General features: G+C 45.4%; 3 protein-coding genes and 1 long non-coding RNA gene across 11 annotated transcripts; 2 read left to right on the top strand and 2 right to left on the bottom strand.

Moving 5' to 3' along the window:
• The first annotated feature begins 663 nt into the window (after positions 1-663).
• sytl2b (synaptotagmin-like 2b) lies at positions 664-12,536 on the top strand. 7 transcript variants are annotated; one of them, XM_057049497.1, is made up of 20 exons: positions 664-948; positions 1,812-2,000; positions 2,783-2,943; positions 3,095-3,206; positions 4,225-4,270; positions 4,353-4,455; positions 4,535-4,853; positions 4,919-5,121; positions 6,549-8,645; positions 9,310-9,399; positions 9,474-9,524; positions 9,625-9,719; positions 9,798-9,902; positions 10,216-10,376; positions 10,464-10,566; positions 10,638-10,799; positions 10,870-10,954; positions 11,044-11,140; positions 11,222-11,427; positions 11,502-12,536. In XM_057049497.1, exons 2-20 carry the CDS (start codon positions 1,900-1,902, stop codon positions 11,648-11,650), a joined length of 4,446 nt encoding a protein of 1,481 aa, XP_056905477.1. In that variant the 5' UTR covers positions 664-948; positions 1,812-1,899; the 3' UTR covers positions 11,651-12,536. The 7 variants fall into 7 exon arrangements, with proteins under 7 accessions (XP_056905477.1, XP_056905478.1, XP_056905479.1 ...); XM_057049498.1 differs by having other exon boundaries at positions 664-1,041; XM_057049500.1 differs by having other exon boundaries at positions 666-948; positions 7,413-8,645.
• Positions 12,537-12,682: 146 nt separating this feature from the next.
• On the bottom strand, positions 12,683-15,198 carry LOC130534883 (zona pellucida-like domain-containing protein 1). Of its 2 annotated transcripts, XM_057049511.1 has the most exons (10): positions 15,082-15,198; positions 14,747-14,970; positions 14,473-14,657; positions 14,314-14,386; positions 14,144-14,241; positions 14,001-14,081; positions 13,743-13,914; positions 13,556-13,658; positions 13,187-13,213; positions 12,683-13,076 (listed from the first exon to the last, which is right to left on the bottom strand). In XM_057049511.1, exons 1-10 carry the CDS (start codon positions 15,179-15,181, stop codon positions 12,949-12,951), a joined length of 1,191 nt encoding a protein of 396 aa, XP_056905491.1. In that variant the 5' UTR covers positions 15,182-15,198; the 3' UTR covers positions 12,683-12,948. The 2 variants fall into 2 exon arrangements, with proteins under 2 accessions (XP_056905491.1, XP_056905490.1); XM_057049510.1 differs by having other exon boundaries at positions 13,556-13,914.
• Positions 15,199-18,344: 3,146 nt separating this feature from the next.
• On the top strand, positions 18,345-19,626 carry LOC130535450 (uncharacterized). The gene is made up of 4 exons (XR_008953117.1): positions 18,345-18,738; positions 18,869-19,026; positions 19,215-19,285; positions 19,384-19,626. It is a non-coding gene; the product is annotated as an uncharacterized LOC130535450 (long non-coding RNA).
• Positions 19,624-22,833, bottom strand: lim2.3 (lens intrinsic membrane protein 2.3). The gene is made up of 5 exons (XM_057050472.1): positions 21,046-22,833; positions 20,426-20,601; positions 20,168-20,317; positions 19,957-20,091; positions 19,624-19,877 (listed from the first exon to the last, which is right to left on the bottom strand). The coding sequence occupies exons 2-5, from the start codon at positions 20,598-20,600 to the stop codon at positions 19,816-19,818; spliced, it is 522 nt and encodes a 173-aa protein (XP_056906452.1). The 5' UTR covers position 20,601; positions 21,046-22,833; the 3' UTR covers positions 19,624-19,815.
• Positions 22,834-23,257: the final 424 nt, after the last annotated feature.

Genomic DNA, 23,257 nt, shown 5'->3' with positions numbered 1-23,257 from the left:
TTTTGGGATTTTTTTTTTTGTTAAATTTAAGGGGGGGGGGGGGGGGGGTTAGGATAAATGAGATGTAGTGAGAAAGAAAGAAATGTATTATTTTTCTTAATGGTCACTAACAAAAATCCACTCACCAGTTTCGTGAGCCTGGTCGGCTGCATGTGTGTTTTAATTTAATAATTAAAATCATCAGCAGTTTGTAATTCTTGCTGGCTAAATTGAGTAAAGATCACAAGGGTTTTTTGCATCTGATCTGAATTACTCAAGCACCATCTTTAGTCACGTATATACTGGATAAAGCATCCTGGTTGCAGAATGTATGACATTTATCGTACAAACCTGATTCAAACTTTAGAGTTGGTTGTAACTTTAAATATTCAGGCTGTATTATGAACATAGTCCCGGAATGCCACGTTACATGTCTTCCAAACAGCTTCACACGCAGTATTTGAACTGTAAACACGCACCTTAACCTGATACTGTGCAGAGGAGCCTGCAGGGCCGTTCACACCCTTTAGTCAAACACACTCAGCCATCTCCCGGGTGGCCTCTGCTGGCCATTCCGTGTCATTGCATCCTATGAGGCGCTGCTCTCTGTATAAAATATGATATCAAAATCCCACCTTTTTGATCTTTGCATCATCGCACCAGCCCAAAATCAGCAAGCCAGCGATGGAAGGATGCTTAAACCGTGTCCTGCTCCCCTACCAGGGTCTTCAGCAGCAGCAGCCGCCGCAGCAGCATCGCCACCAGCGGAGCCCGCCCTCCCCACGTCTCATCCCGCCCGAGAAGACCTGCGCAAATGCATCCCGCAGCGGCAGCCGCCAACCTGTGGAGGAGGTGAAAACTTTTTTTTTTTGTCCCTCTGGTTCTTTCTCCATCTTGTTTTCTCCCTAGAACGCGCCCGCACAGCGGGATGGGCGCGCTAGTTGGGAAGCCTGCAGGAGTCCTGTGAAGGTAGGCGATTGAACATTTTAAAACAAGGAGCAAATGGGAGTTAAAGAGGAGCTGTGAGGAAGAGAGGAGGAAGTGGCTGTCACTCCAAGGAAGGTAGCGATTTTAATGACGTTTGCATAACCTGGGTATTTAAAGGAAGTCATTGCTAAGGGTGCAAGATAAAATAAATTAATAAAAGAAACGTATACAGAGCGGTCAAATTTATGATGTATGTTTTTGGAATTTCTGAATGATTTTCGTGCTCTAACTGCTGGATGTTATGTTTCACAGACTTTGTGCTTCCAAGGTGCTGTTTGAGTAAATACTCAGATCACAAACTGTCGGTGAATATGAACTTGGACACAATGAAAGTTTAAAGATCAATCACAGCAAAAAAGAAAGAAAGAAAAGACAAAGCGTTTCAAAATAGACGCAACATGGTTTACCTCCAGAATCCTTTAAAAATGCCATAAAGACACCAAATAAAATCCACATGACAAATTCTCAAACTGTCTGGGAAAAAATTCTGTATTTACCAAGCGCATCTTTTAGTAAACACACAAAAGTCACATGATACATATCAGGACTTTCTGTGCAGGCTTTTATGTGTCTACTACAAAAAACAAATGCTTATTAAGTAAATACCCTTGCAGGTTATATTGTTTCCTGAGAGGGTTGCCGGGGAACAGAACGAGAAGCTTTTCAATGAAATTAAGAATAAAATTCAGAATAAAATGAATTCCGGGGTCATAGGTCGAGTGGAGACTGAGATAATTTGGGTGTTTATATAAAAATGCAGGATTTCTTTGACATGATACAGAAAAATGGAAGGTTTTTTGTTGACATGTACCACTGGGGAAATTCTTTTTTTTAACCTCCCACAGCGAGGACCTCGGCTGGTCGCCGTTTACTGCCGCTCTGCGTTATTGCACGTTCCTGCTGAGGGAGGCGGGAGGACGAGGGCGAGCAGCCATGATCGACCTGAGCCACCTGACCGAGGAGGAGCAGGGGGCCATCATGACGGTGCTGAGGCGGGACGCCGAGCTGAAGAGGGCCGAGGACGACAGAGTCAGGTAGAAAAACCGGGCCCCCAGCGAGCGGCACCAGAGACGTGTCCCTGCTCGGCTAATTAGCATCACGCGTTTCCCATAATCCATCAGTCCCTTTAAAAAAGTCGCTGTTGTTGTGAGCATCATTTTAATGACATTGGCTCAAATGTCGCCTGTTTCCTTTTTCTGGTTGAAAAGAATCCTTTGTGTGGCGGCAAATGCGAAGGCCAAAATAGCATCGGGCCATAATAGAATAACAGTTTGGCTGCACAGACACGCCGCCGAGACGCCTCCACGTGAGCCGCGTAATTCAATTCCAGCCTCTTCCAGACACACTGGTCACACTGGGCAGTAATGGGAACCATTCAAGGCTTAATTTCAGACCGAAACATCCCCAAACAGCTGCTGGCAGCTCTGGAAGTCAACAAAAAGGGCACCGTTAAGCTGACAGGGGAGGCCCCCGTGCTGTTTTTCACTGGTTAGACGTCACAACAGTTAGATTATCATTTCAATCTGTCCTCCCGTTTTTGATCCCAAATTTCAACCATTAATTCCATAATGTGACTCTGATATCCGGAATTGAGGATTACAAGAAATAAGTGCGTTGGCACATTATAGAACAGATTCCAATTGTAAAATGATTTTCCTTAATTTGAAGAATTTTGTGGAAGTGTAAAAAACACCAAGAACTCAAAGAACAGAAGAGAGGAGAGAATTTGCATAACGTTGTTTGAATCCACCCGATCAAAGGGAAATAGACAAGAGTTGAAAATACTTTTTGTTTTGCTTTGTTCTCTCCCCTCCAGCAAACTGGAGAAAACGCACAACACTGGCTCCAAGCCGGACTCCCAGTGGAAGTATCTGAGCGGAGAGTGGTTTTACGAGGCCAAGTCCCGCCGGCACATGGATAAGATCCACGGCTCGGAAGTCATCTTAGCCTCCATGAAAGCACAGAAGGCTCCTTTTGGTGTGTTTACTCTGCACTGTTGACACAGTGCTTATGTCAGAGTACATAATCCTGTCATGGTCCACCATTGTATCATTCTGCCTCTGAACTCTGCCATATGTGTGTGTGAGGCGTCTTATTTCCTCTTTTTTAATCTGTTTTACCAATGCAGATGGGTCCCCTCTAAGCAAAAGGTCACCAACACCCAGCAGCTCGGGTCTGAAAGTTGGCACTCCACCGAAACCAGCCCGGTCTTTGGAAAACCTGCAGCTGGCCGTGATCAAGTACGCCGTCGCTGCAAAGCTTCACAAACAGCCTTGTGACTCGCCTGTGTAAATATAGGCGGCGATAAGTGAGCAGCTCCTAACAATGCAGGATGTGGCCGAGGCGGCGGTTTAGTTAAAGTGTTTAACTCAATATGCAACATTCTTGTTTCCAAATTGGAAGCAACAGTTTGTTTCAATTCTGGAAGGAACAGGTCGTTCTGAGGTGGGGCCTGTATTCAGGTTGTACCCATGAGTGGATATTTGTCATTTTTATCTCTTTTACCTGAAACAGTAATGAACAATAAATATAAAGAAATAAATAGAGACAGTAAATAAATAGATAGAGTAAAAAGTCCTGTTAAAATAGCTCTTGTAAGCTTGGTGGAAAAGATCAGTTTGGAGGTGGGATTGAAGGTGAGACATTCCGAGGTGGAGGGACGGAGCACCCAAAGGCTCTAGACCCCATGATGGTCAAGGGAGCAGGTTGGCAGGAAGGGGAGGATCTGAGACAACGGGTGGGTGTTTGGTCAGTAAGATAGGCTAAGCTAATGAGCTACTGTAGGTTGTTGATGGATCTGCTGTTTGATATGAAGCCAGTGGAGCTGCTGCAGCAAACGGGTGATGTGGCGGGTGGAGGGGGCCAGAATTTTGAACCAGTGCAAAAGTTCATGGATCAGATAAGGCAAAGAGAAGGGAGCGGCAGTAAGGGTGCGACCTGTTAGAAGAGAGAGATGGAGGCAGGTGGGAGACGCTACGAAGATGAAAGAAAGGTGACCGAGTGACTTTACTGATGCGGGACTGGGACGAGGGCGTGCTGTCAAAGGTGACACCCACAGGCTTAACATGGGTGGAGGGCAGAACCTGATAAGACACATATTTGTTCAGTTATCAGCCAATTATAATCCAGTAACACGGCGGCGAAAATACCAACATGCAGCTGAAAGTCGTGATGTGGCGCCACGGCTGCCTCGCACGAGTCACATGGATCCGGAGCGCTTGATCGGCTCTAAACGTGTGAATTTCTGTCTCCATTCAGTGATCCGGAGAAGGAGAAAAAAAGTCCCATCTTCTCTCCAAGAATGGTACTATCAGTCTTTTTCTGTGCTTTTTTTTTGGTCCCTTTTCTCTGTGGCATCATCGTTCATTGTCGTCTTCCCTTCAAAGCCAAGGAAAAACCCCTTCAACCAGGGCTCCATGATTATTTATGAGGCCCCCGACAACATCAGCTTCGTGACATCCTGTCAGAAGCCGGAATTATCCCAGACAGGTTGGAACTGAATTTCCCGACAGATAGAGTCGTCAGTCGGTGAGACACGTGTGAATGTGCAACATAACTCTCCCTGCAGCGGACGCGTCCTTGCTGAGGAGCGACCCTGGAGAGGACTTCAGTCAGACTTCGGACACCTCCAGCACATCTGAAGGTTCCTCCCCGGCATTCAGGCCGGTGCCGAGGAAGAGGACCTTCCTCTCCAGACACCCGTCAAGCAGCGATCCTGACGCTCCGGTCGGCCCAGCCTCCATTGTCCCCTCCCCAGGACAGAGGCGCCAATTGGCCCAAAGAGTAGCTGCCCCCCAGGAGAGCCCCCAGCAGCCTATGAATGATGATGATCAGCCTGTTTACAGTGAGGACAAATACGGAGGAACACCCTCCCAGAAGATGGACAGGTCAGTGAAAATTCCGAGCGCCTCCCGGAAAGCTTTGACGACTCGTTAACTCAAAGACATTTCAGTTCAGACACAGAGAGCGGGAGCGATGCTGACGTGGCCCTCGAAGAAAGGAGGGAAGAACCACAGGATGAGCGTCTGGGAGAGCGTGCGGCGCTGCGCAGTGACGTCCTCCGAAGCAGCAGCATTCAGGACACCGTCGGAGGAGGAGACAGTGCGGGACCAGCAGGGAGACCTGATGAGCTGAGCCTGCCTCAGAGCACCACAGGTGAGTTTCGCATGCAGGAGCACTTTTGTTTACTTTAACATTCGTCGTTACATCTGTCAAATTTTAACTTAAGAAATCTATAAAATGTGCTGAACCTTTAGAGCAGCAATGCAGGCGCTAGCGGCATTCACCTGCTTTGAAATGAGAATTAATAACAGACTGAGGCGTTCTTATATGGCCTTCCACCGAGCGCACAACAGAGACAGGCTATTCAGAGCTGATCGGAGACAGCGGAGGGGCAGCGGGACACAGGTGGGACACAGGTTGGGACACAGGTTGGGACAGCACCGAACAGAGGGAACGAGACCGAAATGCAAAGGCGTGCGGCGAGGACGAAACCGCCCGAAACCAGACAAACGGGACGGGCTTGAAACGATATTGACAGAGGAGGACTGAAATAAGACCCGAAACTGAAAAACACAAACAACAAACTGAAAAAGTCCCAGAATAAACAGAGATATGGATATAAGAAATGAGTGTTTACAAGACACCGCTCAAACAACAGAGCAAACATTGGAGAATTCAGCCACATAGAGCCAAATAAATATGTTTTTGTCGCAGCTGTGTGGAAAACTAATGAACTTTAACAGGCCACCAGTTGGCTGGGAGCTTTGTCAACAACACGCACGTGCGCAGACACTGCAACTGGCGCACGCAGGCAAAATGTATTCAACGCAACCTTAGCGTCAAATGCTAAATGTTCCTTTGTGAACTTTCACCAGGATCGTGTCTCTGCTGTCCAAATCTAAACTAAGGTTTTGACATAAAGGACAGGACAAGGAGCAGCCTCCCAGTGAGATTAAACAAAATCAGTTCTTTTTTATTTTTTGTCCAATTTAGTTAATCAACAAATGAAATTCTTGACTTAGGAAATCTCTGGTGTCACTTCAACGTTCCGTCCAACGAGACGCTAATTGCTGATGTAATCCCTGCAAAATTGATTTTATTTCCGCCCGACCCAGATCTAATTTGTGTTTACAGCTTGATGCAAAATAGGGGCCTTGACTCGCTTTTGATTGAATTTTAATGGTCCATAAATCATAATTGGACAGCCAAGCGATGCACGGCTGTTACGAAATAGAGGCTTAAATTAACGTTTTCATAGGCAGACGTGTTCAGGATCTCTGTCTTTACTGAGATCCGGTCTCGTTTTGGCAAACATCGCAATAAAACAGGCATAAAGTAACAGCTTGACACCAGGTTAGTACCCAACGCTAATAAACGTGCTAATAACTAATAAACTCTAACATGCTACAACAAAAGGACTATTGCAGCATGGTAACATTACCATTGTTTTCAGGTTGACATGCAGATGTGCACTTAAATAAAATTTAAAATAATGTTAATAAATAAATTTGGCACCTGAGAGATCAGGTAAACGGCTCAAGCACAAGTACCAAATTCTCTTTTTACGCCTTTCTTTTCAGATCCAGATCCTCCGGTATCCTATGATCTCAACTTCATTGACAAATCAGACAAGCAAATGAAGAAATCAAATCAGAAAAACGTGTTTACACTAACCACGCAGAGCACCAGTCCCACTGGTGACGAGGAGTCCATCGCAAAGGTGCTGGACTGGTTCAGTCGCAGCACCGACCGCAGCGACTGGCTAAACTCGGCAGGTGGTGCGAAGGTTAGAATGGGCTCTGACCACAATGTGGTGGTCAGCAAGTCAAGAAGCGAAGATTCGTTCCTAAACGAAGGCGAGGGGACAAGTGAGCTCTTGCAGAAAAAGATCAATGAGGCGAAAGCGTTAAGAGCTGCTCATAGGTCAGCCAGCTCAGAGCTGCTTGAAATAGAGGAACCGCAGCAGCAGGTCTACGTTCCACATCTGAGGTCGGTTTGGGAGAGGCACAAAATAGGTCCTAAAGTACTTATTATCAAGTCAATGATGTCCAAAAACCGAGGACAAACGCCTGCTCGCCTGTCAGACAGACACGAGGGCAACAAAATGGATATGACCTCGGAACCCGGAAGGTACAGCCGGGAGATAATTTACAAGGGTGAGAGTGAGCGATGTGCGGTTGTCCGTCCACAAACAGATACGGAATACACGTCCCCCTCTAGCAGCAGCCAGGAGGCACACGGGCCGAACACTTCAGCTCGGAACTATCGCAACTATTCCGATTTAGAAGCCGGTGCCCAAGCGGCCGACAGAAGAGGTTCGGATGCCGGGAGTGTGAATGTACCCAGACCTAGACAGGAGAGAATATTCCATCCTAGACTGAGTGTAGAGACTGAAAGTCTGTCTACATCAAACCCAAGACCTGACAGAATTTCCCAATCCACAGAAATCCAACTGCGAGATGAATCTTCCAGGACTCCAAAGTCGGAGGCAGATCTCCAAACGAGATACAGCCCGGGCTCTTATTCCGGAAACAAGTCGTATGTGGATAACCCGCAAGGTGGGAATGACGCATTGATCGAACCCAAAACACAAACATTTAGAAGTCCATATAAAGATGCTAGTTGGAATAGCGACGATAGAGGTTACAGTCCTCAGAGAAACGTACAAGATTTGCCTCAGCAGGAGAGCTCTGCAGATAAGATAAAGCAGCTCAGGTCCTTCTGGGAGCAGGAGAGGAAGCCCACCTTTTACAGCAGGAATGTCACCCAGGGCCCGAGCCAGTCAAAAGTCAGTAAAAGATTCACAAAGTCCGAGTACGACCTGAGCGCTCTTGGGAATGGTGACCGCAGTGAGGAGATTAATCCAAATGTTGTTGGCACGGAGACAGAATCTGCTAACCTGACCACAAGTCGGACGCAATTCAACAGCCTGCGGGACTTCTGGGATGAAGCTACTTCTGGTAAACCCAAAAGCACTGCAAGGAAAGAGACGGTAAAGATCCAGTTTGCAGCCAAGGATTTTAGGCGCAAAGAGCCACAGATTCAGCCGAAAACAAGACCCGTGGCCGCCAAACTGTCTCCTACTCTTCAGGGTGTGTCAACAGTTGAAGGCTCAAGGGATCTCCCTCGACAAGACACTTTAGGAAAAGAGAATCGCCCCCATAGGAGCAGAAAGGACAGCTATGAGGCCTCCAGCAGTCGCGCAAATTCAATTCGCCGTGCTGCCAGCATGTTCGCTCTGTCCGCTTTGGATGAAAACGATCAAGTTCAAATGGACACGGGCCCTTCACAGCCCCAGAGCAGGAATCGGAGGCAGTACAGCCAAAAAAACATCACCATAACAAAGCCACCAGAGGAGAGTGAGACCCCAACACCACGTGCGCGAGCGTACATTCCCCGCGACTACCGCCACTACCTGGGCATGACGGACGAGGCGAGCTTCCAGGCCTCCCTCGCCCCAAATCCCGAGGATGAAGGAGAAAAGGGTGGCTTTGGATTTGACCCGGGCAGGCCGGTCCATGTCAGCACCCCTGTGAGCTCAGAGGGGTGGCACAGTCGTAAGAGCACCAAGGTGACGCAGCGCCCCCTGTGGGCAAACTACAGCTCAGACACAGGACCAGATTCATCTTTGAGCAGCACATCAGACTCCTGGTCCAACTCCAAGAAATATTCTGACCGTGAGCATTCAATTTTAGTAATTTATGGAAGAATAATGCAACAACTGAAGCCCTAATACAAGTCCCCCCAAATTAGTGAGATTGAAATACTTATTCATGTATATATTGTGTTTTCTATGCAGTGACATGTATTAATTTGGACAATATAGGATACAAAATAAGGAACATATACAGTTAATTTAAAATAACAAAAGTGATTTTATTTTTAAAAAAATGATAAAATAAGAGTTACTGACACCTAGTGGTAATGACGCAGACTGCAAGATTTAAATGATTGTCGACATTAGCAAAGCAGCAAATGAAGTCTAGTGCTCACATATGTAGGGTAATTCAACACCTGTTGATAGCAGACTTTTGTCATCCTTGTGACTCATTTATGGCCACGTCCTTGACGCAACGTCCGTGTCAGCTTATTTGTTCAAATGTCTGAACAGTGTGCGCACCTGTGTTCACCTGCCCATGTTTAATTTGTGGGCTTTCCTTAGAATCACTAACAAGTATATGAGTAGTTGGTACTTTCAGCAGCTGCTCAAGTAGAAACTGTAGCGTTGCTAATCGCTGCCTACGTGCTTCTGGTCAATGGTGAATATTTGATACCAAGCGACCATTAAAAGAACTGTGAAAAGGTAATCTGAGTGTTTTCTGTCTTTTACATGTACTGTAGGTGGGGATGACACTTTAAGCCCAGTAAGGAAAGCACTTATGCGAGCAGAAACACGAAGCAAAAGTTTGGAGGACCTCACGGCATCACCAGGTCTGCACGTCCTTCACGTCTCCATTTTGATTGTGTGTCACTGCTGCTTTGAGCCGACTTTTGGTCTGTTCCAGTACAAGAAAGAAGGCAGGACACCACTGCTGACATCAGAGGCGCCAGTGATGGTAAAAACCCATCAGCCCATTCCGTGCTCCTGCTTTCATCACTCAAATGTGCAGTGACGAGTTTGATAGTGACACGTTTCCCTAATCAATCAATCCCCAGTTTCGTCCATGCCTTCGCCCGCCTCCTCCTTATTTTCAGATAAGGACCACCTGAAGAACATGAGCAAATCGGTCCCTCTGTTCTTACAGAAGGAGGTAAATCTGTAACTTTCACTCCAGTTTGTTTGAGATTCCGCCGCATTCTCGCACCCAGAGCGGACTTCTGTCTTTCAGGACGACGCGTCCACTGACTCCAACAGCGACCAGAGTTACCACAGCGGGCAACTAACCAAAGGCGGCTCTTTGACTAACCTCACCAGCTCCTCTGGCTTGTCGTCTGTATGTTACCTTGCAAACGCGGCTCTGCTAACAAGCACTGCTGGCTGGCATCTAAAATTAATCTGTTGTTGATGCAATGTGTGGTTTTTTTTTTAGTTTTTTAAATAACACCATTATTGCTATTAACTTAACCACCAATTCCATCTTTTGCTTTTTCTTAAATCTGTCGTAATTCATCCAAAACATCCAGGTCATACTAAATTTTCTGCACTGATCTAGTACAAAAACACATACAATATTGATATAAATGGCCCACAACAACTCGGACCATCCATAATGACAACATTAATGTGTAAACTTATCTCTCCTCAAGCTGAGTGGAAGTATGATGACCATGTACGGTGGGGATTTGGAGGTTCAGGGGAACATCATGTTCTCCATCAACTACATACAGAAGCTGAGAGAGTTCCACATCTTTGTGGCTCAGTGTCAAGACCTGGCCGCCGCAGACCTGAAGAAAGGCCGCTCCAACCCGTGAGTGACACGGCAGAAAGAGACACTTTGTAACACATCTACGGTGTGTATTTCTCATGAGGACATCTTTCTTTTTTGCCTTACAAGATACGTTAAAAGCTACCTGGTTCCTGACAAATCTAACCTGGGAAAGAGGAAAACGTCTGTAAAAAAGAAGACATTGAACCCAACGTTCAACGAGATCCTCAGAGTAAGAATCCGCTCGCACAGGCTCATTTCTCCCGTTCATGAGAACCAGCTGAGTGGTTCTTGTGTCCCCAGTACCGCGTTAACATGGAGTACCTGAGGACACAGACTCTCATTCTGTCCGTGTGGCATCATGACACGTTTGGCAGGAACAGCTTCCTGGGCGAGGTGGACGTGGACCTGTTCAAGTGGGACTTTGGCCACACCCGGCTGAACTACTTTCCACTGAAATCACGGGTAGAAACGCTCACAGACACAGCAGATTACAAAAGGGCGTCTCGTTTAACGTCGACTTTGTCTGTTTTAGACTCCACCAAATCTAGCAGCGCCCTCTGGTCGAGGACAATTAAAGCTGGCCATCCGTTACCTCCCGCAGATCAGCCACAGCGAAGGTTTGTGTTCGAATGAGCCCACTTGCTTCAATAACAATCAAAACCAATGTTGAAATTGTCCTGTCGTTCCTTTCATGGCTTATCTGAAGGAGTTTCGCATTTTTTTAACGGAGAGATTCACATTTGGGTGAAGGAGTGCAGGGACCTGCCTCTCATCAGAGCCACCATTAACCCTTACGTGAAGTGGTAGGTAGATTTCCAAAAATCCCGAAAACATCGACCGATCGTCTCTCCTGACGGGATTCTGACTCTTCCCTCCCCACTAAGCTTCGTGCTGCCGGACACCAGCAGGAAGAGCCGCCAGAAGACGCGTGTGGTGCGGCGCGCGGTGGATCCGGTCTTCAACCACACCATGGTTTATGACGGCATCAGGGACATCGACCTGACGGAGGCCTGCGTGGAGCTCACCGTGTGGGACCGGGACAAGTTAGCCACCAACCTGCTGGGCGGCCTGCGGCTGGGGATCGGCACAGGTCGGGAATTGTCTGACCTGGATAAATGAACCGGAAATATAAGTATTTATTGAATTCCTGGTGTTTGTCCATAGGCACGAGCTACGGAGCTTTGGTGGACTGGATGGACTCCACTCCCTCCGAGGTGGCGCTCTGGGAACGCATGAAGTCCACCCCGAACGAGTGGGTGGAGGATGTGCTCCCCCTGAGGATTCTGAACCCCGCCAGAGCTACTTTTAAATGATTTTTTTTTTTTTTTGCATTACCTTCGCACATTTAAAGGTTCTCTCTGGCCACTTTCACCATTTCCCAAAGTCCACCGATATGCATGTCAGATTAACTGGTTTAACCGCTGATAGACAATCAGGATCCTCTTTTAACAAAGCTGCTGATAATAGCACTAATTTCTGTGTGTTTTTTAAACTTTCGTGGAAAGTTTCGTGAAAGCGCTGTTTCTATTATTGTGCTAAAACTTCAATTCATTTTGTTGGTGTTTAAGCACAAAGACACTGGGTCATATTTTGTTTTCTTTATTGAACTGGCTCTAGCTCGCAGTCTCCAAACCTGCTCACTTTTCCCCCCTAATTTATATTGTGCTAAAAATAAAAGCAAGTAGGTCAGTTCTGGGACGAGTCCTGGTTTGTCTGCACTTCTTCCAGTTCACTTTCGTTGCAGCAGAACCTTTTTTGGAACCTTCCCCAGATCTGCACCTCCTGCTTTGAACTTTGAAATCATCGCTCTGTTGTGCTGTTGTTAGACAGGTGTGTGTCCTCCCAAATAAGATCCAAACAGGAAAATGTAGCACAGGTGGACTCCAGTCAAGAAAGATCTCAGCTCATTGGGATGAATAGCAGTTCCCCATAGTCTAACGTCAAGTCACGGACAAAGTGGAAGATTGTATGATTGTGTTGGTCCAAAGATGGCACACAGTGAAACGTGCTGTTATCAGTGTTGCTCATGCATTTTAATTATGTTTTCAAATACAAAGTCATGATTATAAAGAGCAATGTCGGCGCACCGGGCAACTTCACCTTTACCAGCTATATTATTTTTTGAGTCAGTGCCTTGCTATGTTAGAAAGTTAATTTTTGTTTTATTGATGAATTTAATAAAAGAAAAAAAGTCTTTAATCCATTAGTCATGATGCGTAATTTTAGAAATATGTACATTTTTGCTAATCATAAATAATAATAATACTTCAGCATGATTATGACAGCATGGTCCTTAACTAAGACATGTTTTCTTAGTGATGATGTCTACAACCCACAAAACACACACCTAAAAAACACAACTTTGTTGCCCTGGGTAATTAGGTTACAGCTACAGAGTTACGCAACAAATTCCAAGTCCTCACTGAGATTCACTGATACTAATATTTAACCATATTTTTATCCCAATTACCTAATCCCAGCTGTGACATGATCAACAAGAAAGCAAGCTAAGCTAAGTGCTGACTACCTGTGTATAAAGCTGGTTTGTAAATGAAGAACAACGCGTTAATTGACGATGTGGTGCATCGAGGAAGCTCTGCTGTCGATCGTGTTACAGCTTTCTCCGTCTCACGTACAGTCCAAAGTAAACAGCCATGGCAAGGATGAAGATCGTGAGGATCACGATGCAGACGATCACAGCCACCAAAGGGCTGTTGTACTGGCCTTCATCCAACGCGCCTGTGTGGGGAAGAAAAGGATATGTTGAAGAAAATGCTTCTTATGTGGTTCAACGGATGGAAAAGTTACTCATAAGTGACATAACACCACGATTAAGCCGGGAGCCTTACCGTTAGAGGCCGAGAAGGTTTGGACATCTGAAACAGGTGAATCACAATAAAGTCAGTCCTTGACCTTGAGTGATTTTCCAGAATGTTCCAGGAAAGTTTCTGAAACCCTGGAGTCTTAATAAAGCTACTAATCTCATCACACATCTGGTGTGGTGCTGAAAAATGCTATTTATGATGATGGGCTCGTTTATCCTTTTATTGAACAACTTCATTCCACAAAAAGAATGTTTGCTCTGATATATTGTGTATGTACAAAGCTTTTATCCACATGTATGTATCTGTTTATATGAGAAAAACCCTGCAGTCTTAATCAGGCTGATGGACTCTTCTGTAATCCACAACCCTGTTTTTTCAGACCTCAACACTCACCGCTGCTCCGTTTTCCCACGATGATGACATGCGAGGTGATTGTGGTGTTGGCTGAAACATCCTCGGCCTCTCTCTTCCTCCTCTTGTTGGACGTTGGACAGTTCTGCGTGGAATCAATGGCGAGAGTCAACCCCCGACCCGAGAGGTGAAAGCGAGCGTGGTTTTTCTCAGGGCCGCAGCGACTCACCGGCTTTAAGCTGGCGCACGAGGACACCTCGCACAGCCTGGTGATACAGTGCAGGTAGAAGGTGGAAATGGGCTGATTTTTGTGCTCCACGAATCTGAAGGCCTCAAAGGAGAAGTTGGCGCTCTGGGCCTCGCCATTCTGCTCCAGCTTAGTCTGCGCATCGCGAGTACATCTGGGGGCGGGAGAAAGGACGCGGGTGTAGCGTGACTGCGTGGAAGCTCCACCCAACGCAAGGAGCATCGCGATCCTCTGACTCACCCAACGAAAAGGTCGTAGTATTTGTCGTCGTTGGGGTTCGGACTCGTCGTGGCGTAGCATCGGTCAAGCAGCACGTTGAACCTTCGGCGACAGAGAGGTGGTGGACGTTGTCTTGTCTGATTCAGGCGCTCATTCTAACCCACCTGTTTGTGAGGTTGGTCGCTGTGACCGCAACGTAAATCTTGGTCTTCAAGTTAAGCCCCGTCGGTGGGATGCTCAGGATTTGCTGGTACTCTTGGTCCTGTCGCTCGAGAAATGACAACATCAGACTGCGCTAATCGAAGGCAAGCGCGTAAGGGGTACGGAGACCTACTTGGTAGAGCTCCATACTGAGCGTGCTGCTGAAGGTCCCGTTGCTGTCTTTGATGGCGAGACTTATGCCTGACCTGCACGGTGAAAATCAAAGTCACCCAGTTTAATGGAAACTTTGACCTGCATAGACGGAGGCGGCGTTTAGCACGCCTGTACTCACACTGCCATTTCGGTGTTGTTCAGGAGGTACTGCATCGGGTAGAGGCAGGAGAACTTGTACAGGATCTGCGGGCTGTAGGTGATCATGCCCAAGGAGGGGTCTATGGAGTTGATTACACCAGAGATGTTGACATACTGGACGTTGGAGAAGTCGGCGAACTGCCCTGTTCCGGCCTTGTTGATTGTCTGTTGGAGATCGAGACGTGTGTTAGTTGATCGAATCAACATATTTCAAGGAAAAGTGCACCTTCACTGAAAATAGCGTTGGGAAATACCGTAAACATGTTGTTGCAGGATGCGATGGCACTCTCATTAATGGGGAACCTGAACGTTAAGAGAGGGGGGTCAACATTCCAGACAGCAGTGCCGTAACACTCGGGTCTGTCCACGTTATTCACCGCCATCAGAGACTCGTTGTACCGAGCGTGATACACTGGGCAGATGTAGATGCTCAGGTCCATGTACTGCGTCCCGCACACCACGCTGATGTCACTGTTTTCTGCAGGACACACGGGGAACCAGGAGGAATGAGACAGAGGAAAGGAGGCCCAAAGGGGGGGAGGGGGGTGGGGGGGGGGGGGGGGTGGGGGGTGTTGGAGGTAACACTGACCTGGGTCCCTGTTGGTATTACTTCTGATGCAAGCGTCTGGGAGCTGAGCCTCAGCTCTGAACACCAGGCAGAGCTGGTACACCAGGAGGACCAGCCTCATGGTTCTGAGAGTGGACCTGTGAGGAAGCAGCAGATGGGGAGGTGGTTGAAGTCCAATTTTTAAATGCTTTAATCAGTGATCGCACCTGTTTTCTTGGTTATAAAGTCATTGTTCAGACTCACCTGTAAGTCTTCATGTCTTCATTTGACGTCTTGTTACGGGCCACCGAATCTCCCCTTTTATACGTTGGTCTCCCACAGGGGTGTGTGAGGAAACGTCTCGGATAATACCGCAACCTGAGCTGCACAAACATCATCATTTGTCTATCTCTCAGGTTCCGTCTAAATAAAAGCCCTCTATGATCTAAATTAAGCAAACACGAACACTTTCCAGTTTCCTGACAACAGACGTCATTTAGTGGGACTTTTATTATCATTAAATTGAATGAATTCAGTCTCTGGACAATCATATTAATGTGTAACCTGTAATGTAATATATGACTAATATCACAGAAAATAACTACGGGATGTTGTTTATATATTAATCCATAGGTGTCAAACTCTGACCCGTGGGCCAAATTTGGCCTGCAATGTGATTATATTTGGCCCGTGAAGCAATACCAATTGACTATTAGAGCTGGCCCGCCAGTATTATCTCTTAAAGTGTATGTGCTAATACTACAAATACCAGAATGCTCCCCTGTGTTAAAATCCACACTCCACATCAGTTGGTGGTGGTAATGCACCAATTTTTGGCTTTCCAACCACCAACAAAAAACCAAATGGTAAAAAGAAAGGCAGATAATAGGACCTTTCTGAACAGGTAGGAGGCAGAATATCTGTTTAGATATGTAAAAGACGGACCAAGACAAGTACAAACACCTGGAAATGACTCAAAGGCACCAGAAATCCATTCATTCAGTTCATTCATCCATCTATTCATTTATTTACATTTTTATAAATTTTGTATTTATATTCTATTTTTAATTTATTCTATTTTATTTCTTATTTTATTCTATTTTATTTCTTATTTTATTCTATTTTTTATTATTTTTAATAGGTTTAATGGTGTGTAATGGTGGTGGGTAATTTTGTACAGTGCTGTACGTTTTTTTGGAGATGCTAATTTCCCTGATGGACACCCCCTAAAGGGATCAATAAAGTACTCTTGAATCTTGAAAGTAAAAGAGATGAAAATTTACTTACAATGGCAAAAGATTACTATTGAAATTTAATTCAGAAGGCTGAAAATAAAAAGAGAAGAAATGAATGCCAGCGATATGTTTTTTTTTTAAATTTGAATTTCAATTTTGCATGTGTGCAGTAATAAATTATATATTGTATTGTGTTAAGCTTTGCTTGTTCCATGTTCAGTTGTTGAGCAAAACTAGTTTGGGTCCATATATATCAAAAGGTTCTGTGTTAGCTGGAGGAAGATTTTTTTCAATAAATGTCAATGTTGGCCCGTGACCAGTTTTGAATTTTGGCCCACTGGGTATTTGAGTTTGACACCTCTGTATTAATCCATGAAATTCCCTAAAAGAAAGAACTGTTTGAACCCTGGACATTCTGTTTGTTGGCCACAATTTACTGTTCATCACTGCTGACTTTTGTATGAATTTCTATTTAATTCTCTTTCAATTGTGACTTCTGTCTTCGAAGAGTGCAACATAAGAATTTAGATAGTGTTTTTTGGGGGCATATAAGGTAGTTGAGTACGCGAACCTCAGGTTTGAGTCAAACATTACTGAGCAAGTGAATCCAGTAGCTGTTAGAGTTAAATGTGGTAAAATTAACGTGGTGTTTATGCCAACCTGCAGCCATGATGTAATTGTATACGTCAGGGTGTTAAATGTGGATAATTGTGCGTTAATTGTGGCCATTGTGTCACCGGCAGGGTGAGCATTACATAGGAAACTGCGATGCATGAGTAGTGTTTTATTTTTCATATCCCAATGAAAGAAAAGGTTAGCGAGCCGATCAGAAATGTTCTTTTCTTCAGATCGTTTTATGTGATAAGAGTCTCGCTGTTGTCCCACACAGTGCGACTTTTGTGAAAGATCCGTTTTGTCCGATGGCCTCAGGATGTAAACTGTAAATTTCTGTGTCTTTTTTGTGCGGCAGCTGAATTACAGACCCACCCATGTGAGCCTTTGTGAAGCTCAGTCACTTGAAAGCCAGACCCCGAAAGGCGAGCCCCGCGAGCCCCCGAGAGGATACCGCCTGAAATAAAGCTGCCTTATAAATCGCTTCAGAGGCATCCAATGTCAAATGCCAGTTTTAATCTCTCCTTTGTGCTGGGAGCTGTGCCATCAGCGTCACCGGTGGCATATTTCTTTGGAACCCAAAGGGAGCGAATTTAGCCGACCCTGGGACAAAGAGTAATAAACAGATTTAGGTCAGAATTTAAAAAAAAGAAAGTTAAGACAGGTGCGGACAACCTCATTAATGCGTCAGACGGAGTGAAACTTGATCAAATAGATTCACCAACTACTGGATGAATCGTCAACTGTTTCTCTGTCAACATGGCTCTGTTGTGCGAAACATCTCCCATTTTCTGGACCGAATATTTTTTAAATGGGCCTTAAATGATTCCATTCAAATGTATATATGTATCAGAAGGGGGATTCCATGTTGCAACCTGCTCTGCTGCAGACAGTCCGGAACACTTGTTTTCCCCAGTACCCCCACCCCCAGCATTACACACCCTCTGCCTGGATGTGTCTCATGTCTAACTTTCTACTGCTGTCTCGTTTTTTGAGCCGTCTTTTTCCATCCCAGCCCCGATAAATTGTGTTTTCTGTCCAACTTTGTCTCTGTTTGCTCCCTGCCTGATTCCCATCTGCCTGATTGCCCTTCCACAGGTTCTTGAAATGAGGATTACGATAACGTGAAATCTCAATTGTGGACTTTGAGACTTCCTTCTGCGGCTGCAAACCTGGCTGCCTTTTTCTGCCGACTTTACTTTCACCAGGTCCCATAATTAGGTTTCATCCTGAACACATTCCTCGACACAAACGAAGACGAGAACTCGGGCGGATGCATGCACACACAAAATCAAAAATTCTGAACTTTGACTTTATTGAAGAACTTTGACATTTGCTCTTTCAAATGATCAAAGGAACTTTGATTCAACCTGAGACTGATAGGAGCCTCCTATTGGATAATTACTGCAGGGGCAATTATCTAACAGCTGGCAAATAGTTATTTAACCTTTATTGATGCATTGAGGAGCTTCTCATTTCCTAAACAACTGTTTAGGAAGTGCTTTTCCCGTCGCAGACTGTCACAAATGCTGTCGTGATGGTTCCCGCCTTCTTCAGTGACTCACAGGGTCAGGCCACCAAGGATGCTGGGATAATTTCTGACTTCAACATTCTCTGGATCATCAATTAGCTGACTGCAAGACACCTGTAGCGCGTGTCCATTCAGCAAACCTTCACTACATTGCCTGGACAAAAGTGTCCCGCAGAGGCTAAATGGTCCATTAAATCTTTGCAGGTCGGGGCAGAAAGAAACTAATCTTTGAGCTGGGTGGGGGAACGTTTGATGTCTCCATCTTGACTATCGAACGCATCTTCGAGGTCGAGTCCACGGCAGGTGACACACATTTGGGAGGTGAGGACTTTGACAGCCGGAGGATCAACTACTTCATTTCTGAGTTCAAGAGCAAGTTCAAGAAGGACAGCACGTTGGACTGAAAAATTTAGAATGAAAAGAACAAAAATGTGGCTTCTTGTGTTCGCAGGTGTTTGAAGGTGACCAAAGAAAACAATCTGTCGGGGAAGTTTGAGTTGACGGGGAGCCCTTCTGCACCCCGAGGGGTTCCTCAGATTGAAGTCAGCTCTGATATCGACGCCAACGGCATCATGAATGAGAACAAGATCACCCTCACCAATGACAAAGGTAGAAAAATCAAGAAGTTTGTTGTATCTCATAGTGAATTAATTTGGAAATAAACCCCGGAGGTCGCTTGAGCAAGGATGATATTGAGCGAACGGTCCACGAAGCAGAGGTATCAAGGCTAAGGATGACCAGCAGAGAGATAAGAAAGCCATGAAGAATAGTTTGGAGTCTTAATCTTTCAACATTAGGTCCACCCTGGAGGAAGAGAAGCTGGACGGGAAGATCAGCAAGGAGAAAAACCAGAAGGCGGTGGACAAATGTAATGAGGTCATCAGCTGGTTGGACAAAAATCAGGTGCAAATCAGGTGGATTGCTTCCAAACATCCAACTCTTAATTCCATGTGTGTTTGTTTTCAGGCTGCAGAAAGGGATGAATATCAGCATCGGCAGCAGGAGATGGAGAAGGTTTGCAACCCCATCAAGACCGGCGAGGGGGTGCCTGATGGGGCGGGGCCATCATCAGGCCCCACCATCGAGGAGGTTTAGTGTTGGTGCCACAGGCTCAGAGGCCGTTAATTTAAGGTGCCGCTGTTACACCAACGAATCTTTGCAAAAGCACAATTCGGTTTTCTTCTTTCAATAAAATGACTGAAAACATGATTGTCTTGTTCTTTATTTCAATTCACACAACAGTTTACACCTCCAAGCCCTGAAACTGGTGTCACAGAATTACATCACTGTCCTAGCAGTCAATATTTAGGTCAGTTAGAAATGATCAGAGTTGGATAGTTGGATCTTGGCCGTCAATCTTCTGGCTGCGGCGACGGTGCCTTTGGCGTCTCCGGCAGGTCAGCGGGAGTTGGAGTTTCTCGGGCACTCGTGCATCCTGTAGGCACACATGTAGAAGATACCTGCAAGAGGATAAACGCCAGCACCGTGATCAGAGTGGGTCAGACGGTTGTTTTTGTTCATCGGTGGCAGAATTCCCACCTGAGAAGAAAGTGAGCACCACCGCCACCCAGCCCATAATGTAGGACCAGGAGAACCGCCAGCTGCCATAGCGTTTGCCGTAGTAGTTGACCGTCACCCCCGTGTACACAGCCATGGCCAGCAGCACGAAGAAACCTGCAGCACAGCACCAAACAACCGGCGTTAGAGGAGGGGACGCCGTCCTATCTGGGTCTCTGCCTCGAGCGCTTACAGGAAATGAAGAAGAGGATGCCGGCTGCGAAGGTCTTGTCAAACCCGTCGAAGGAGGAGTAGTGGATGAAGGCCATGACGCCGATGATGATGCCGATGAAACAAGCCAGGAGGGAGAGGATCATGAAGGCCCGGGTGGCGTCCCAGTAGGCTGTGTGTGTGTGTGGGGGGGGGGGGGGGGGGGGGGGGCAGAAAGGCACAGGAGACAACAGTCAGAGGGTCAGAGTTGGTCGGGAGGTCACCGACTGGCGGCTCTTACCGATGCTGTCGGTGTGTGTCATGCATTTCCCAGGCACGCAGTACCGCCACAGGCCCTGGTGCATGTAATTGCTGGAGTGGCGGTACTGCATCCAGTAGTCCGTTGCCGTAGAGACAATGAGGAGTATGTTCCCTACTCCTGCACAGAACAACCCACCTCCCATGAAGCTGTACATCCTGAGGAAATAAGGGGAACAAGGTAAAACTCACGTATGAAACAAAGCAGGTCGGGCCCTTTTGGATCCCTCGGTGCCAATTAGAGCCTCGTGGTGCTGCCTCTGAACAGGAGGAGCACTCCACGTGAATGATATAAAGTCTAAATATATTCCGATTTATTTATTAGACAGCAAGACTTAAGAGCTGCAGGCTGCAGCCGTCAGCCTCGGCTAACACGTCCAGTCACGCTGCTCACGCATACTCTCCAAATCCAAATAAAATTCACTTTTGTTTGCATTCTAAGAGCTTTAGCAGGTTTTGATGTGACTCCAGGAACCTGGGACTGGCCCCATTTAAGGCTGCTGGAAGGTTTTGATTTTGGCCAGTTCAAATATGACAGTAAAAACCATAACAAAACAGATATTTGTCTGTTTTAGCCTGCAAAAACGTATAATAATGACTTACCTTTAGTTTTTCACGCAGAAAAAGTCAGTGATTCCAGTTTTTTGGGGTTTTTTTTTTTTGGTTTTTTTCCCAGGTTGTCAAAGCATCCAAGAGCCCAATATTGCCCAGAGTGGCAGGAAAGTTTTGTTTGCGAGCAGGAAACTGAGCCAACAAAGGGGGCCGATGGAACAATGGGGCACACTGAGCCGCGGCCAATCGCAGAGGATGAGTTTTGTGTTTTTGGGAATCTGCTGAAGGTACAAAACTGTTTATTATCTCAGTAATACTGATGACGCAGGGATTTGAATTCAAAATGCAGCAGAGCGGACCGCTGGGCCCCGGCAGGGACGAAATGGTGGTTTAAAACTGCAAAAAGTTCAAAATATAGTGAATGCAATGGGATAAATGAATAAGTTCACTCTCTTAAGGGGCAAAGCAACATTCCTTCCAACATTTCTACAAATTCCATGTCAATTCTGCCTTTCAACATCATTCAGCCTATTTTATTTCATCCATTATTACTATTTGACATGTAAAAAAAATGTCCACCAGCGTTCATTTTAGTGTGTTTGAGTCCTTCATGATGTCAGTAACTGTGTTTTCTCAATGGTTGCCATGGCTTTTATTCTCACGAACAACACAGATGGTTTATTCTGAAACAGGATTAAAACCAAACACATGCTGCTCCTGAACTCCAACACAACCACAGGGAGGAACCTCAAGGACGAGAGAATGTTGAGTCCGTAGGTGGGCGGCTGCGCTTTGTTCAGATTCTCTTAAAAAAGCTGCACCAACAAAAGCAGCACTAGAAATGATTAAATTTGGGAGGGGGCTCATTTATTGCTGGAACTGGTTGAATAAAAGGCATGAAGACGTGTTGCTGTAAAAGGTTTTTCTTATTTCACTCAAAAGAAATACAGTCATCTTGAAAGTTAAATTAATCATTTTGAGTGGGTGTTTGCTAATATTTTACAGGTTTTTACTGCTACGGGAACTCTTGCTGCACAATAGTTGCATTTTTCCAATCCTGGTAACAATTATGTGGATTCTTTTAGGAATTAGACTCTTAAATTCTGCTCGATCATTGATCATCACCATACATCCTCTATCATCTTTAATTCAAATAATTTTTAAATCTTTCCTGCCAGCAGATGATGCATTCTCACATTTGTACACTAGGTGTCGTATTTTACTCCGTCCTGCTGAAGAGAGTCATATTGAGGGAAATTAATTTAATGAGCTCTCAGTAATAATTCTGTCTTAATGAGTAAAATCTAATCCAGATCTGCGAACCCGTACAGTCATTTCACCTTACTTGATTTCCCTTTTAGTCGTGACTGATTCAGACAGAGATGTGATTCTAACAATGATTTCTCTGCTATTTCCCCCCCTACATATTTTATATGCCTAAATGAATGGATTATATGCTGTCGTCTCAGATTTAACAGCTCAGACACTTCAAATGAGGTTATATAAAGCTGAGCTTTTCCTTTTTTTATCTTCTACTCAATCACAGCATGCTGATTTTCAAGTCCCTCCACTCGACAGTGTTAGAATGTTGATTGCCCACTCAGGTGAATGTTTGACCTTCCCCGTGTGAAGAGCTGAATGTGCAGGTTTGAATAGAAACACTTTTCACATCCATCTACTGAAGGTGAACATTTTTCAGTTTGTTAAATGTAGAAGGGGGTGGACCTTTGTGCGTAGAATACACCTAATTCAGCAGCTAAACACAGTCGAATTAGCTGTATAACCTGGATGTTTATGCCACATCCCTGTGGCAGTCTTAAGGCATTATTATCAAAACTGAATCACACATAGATGTAACAAATAGTTTAGATCATTTTGATTGTAACATACGCTATTTACATAAAGATTGACTGATTGATTGATTGATTGATTGATTGATTGATTGATTGATTGATTGATTGATTGATTGATTGATCACCTCAATATAAAATTACATTCCTGCTATTCTTATTCCTACCACTAGATGTCGCTTAAGTGCCCACTGGAGTTCAATTTCGAGTTTTATGACTGTGTTTTCACTTATTTCGGACTGAAACAACTGGAGCTGATGTGATCTATGAATGATTAACTCGACAAATGATTTCCTCATAAATGCCAGCAATATAACAACTGACACCAGTAGAAGCAAAGCTTGAAAGGCTTGCAGAGATATTAGGTACAAATCAATGTCTTGATACCCGTTTCATGTTTGATGCATGTTTGA

The sequence above is a fragment of the Takifugu flavidus genome, chromosome 12, assembly GCF_003711565.1.
Source record: "Takifugu flavidus isolate HTHZ2018 chromosome 12, ASM371156v2, whole genome shotgun sequence".
Taxonomy (NCBI): Eukaryota; Metazoa; Chordata; class Actinopteri; order Tetraodontiformes; family Tetraodontidae; genus Takifugu; species Takifugu flavidus.
Note: the sequence above shows the minus strand (reverse complement) of the source record. Positions and strands in the feature narration are given on the sequence as shown.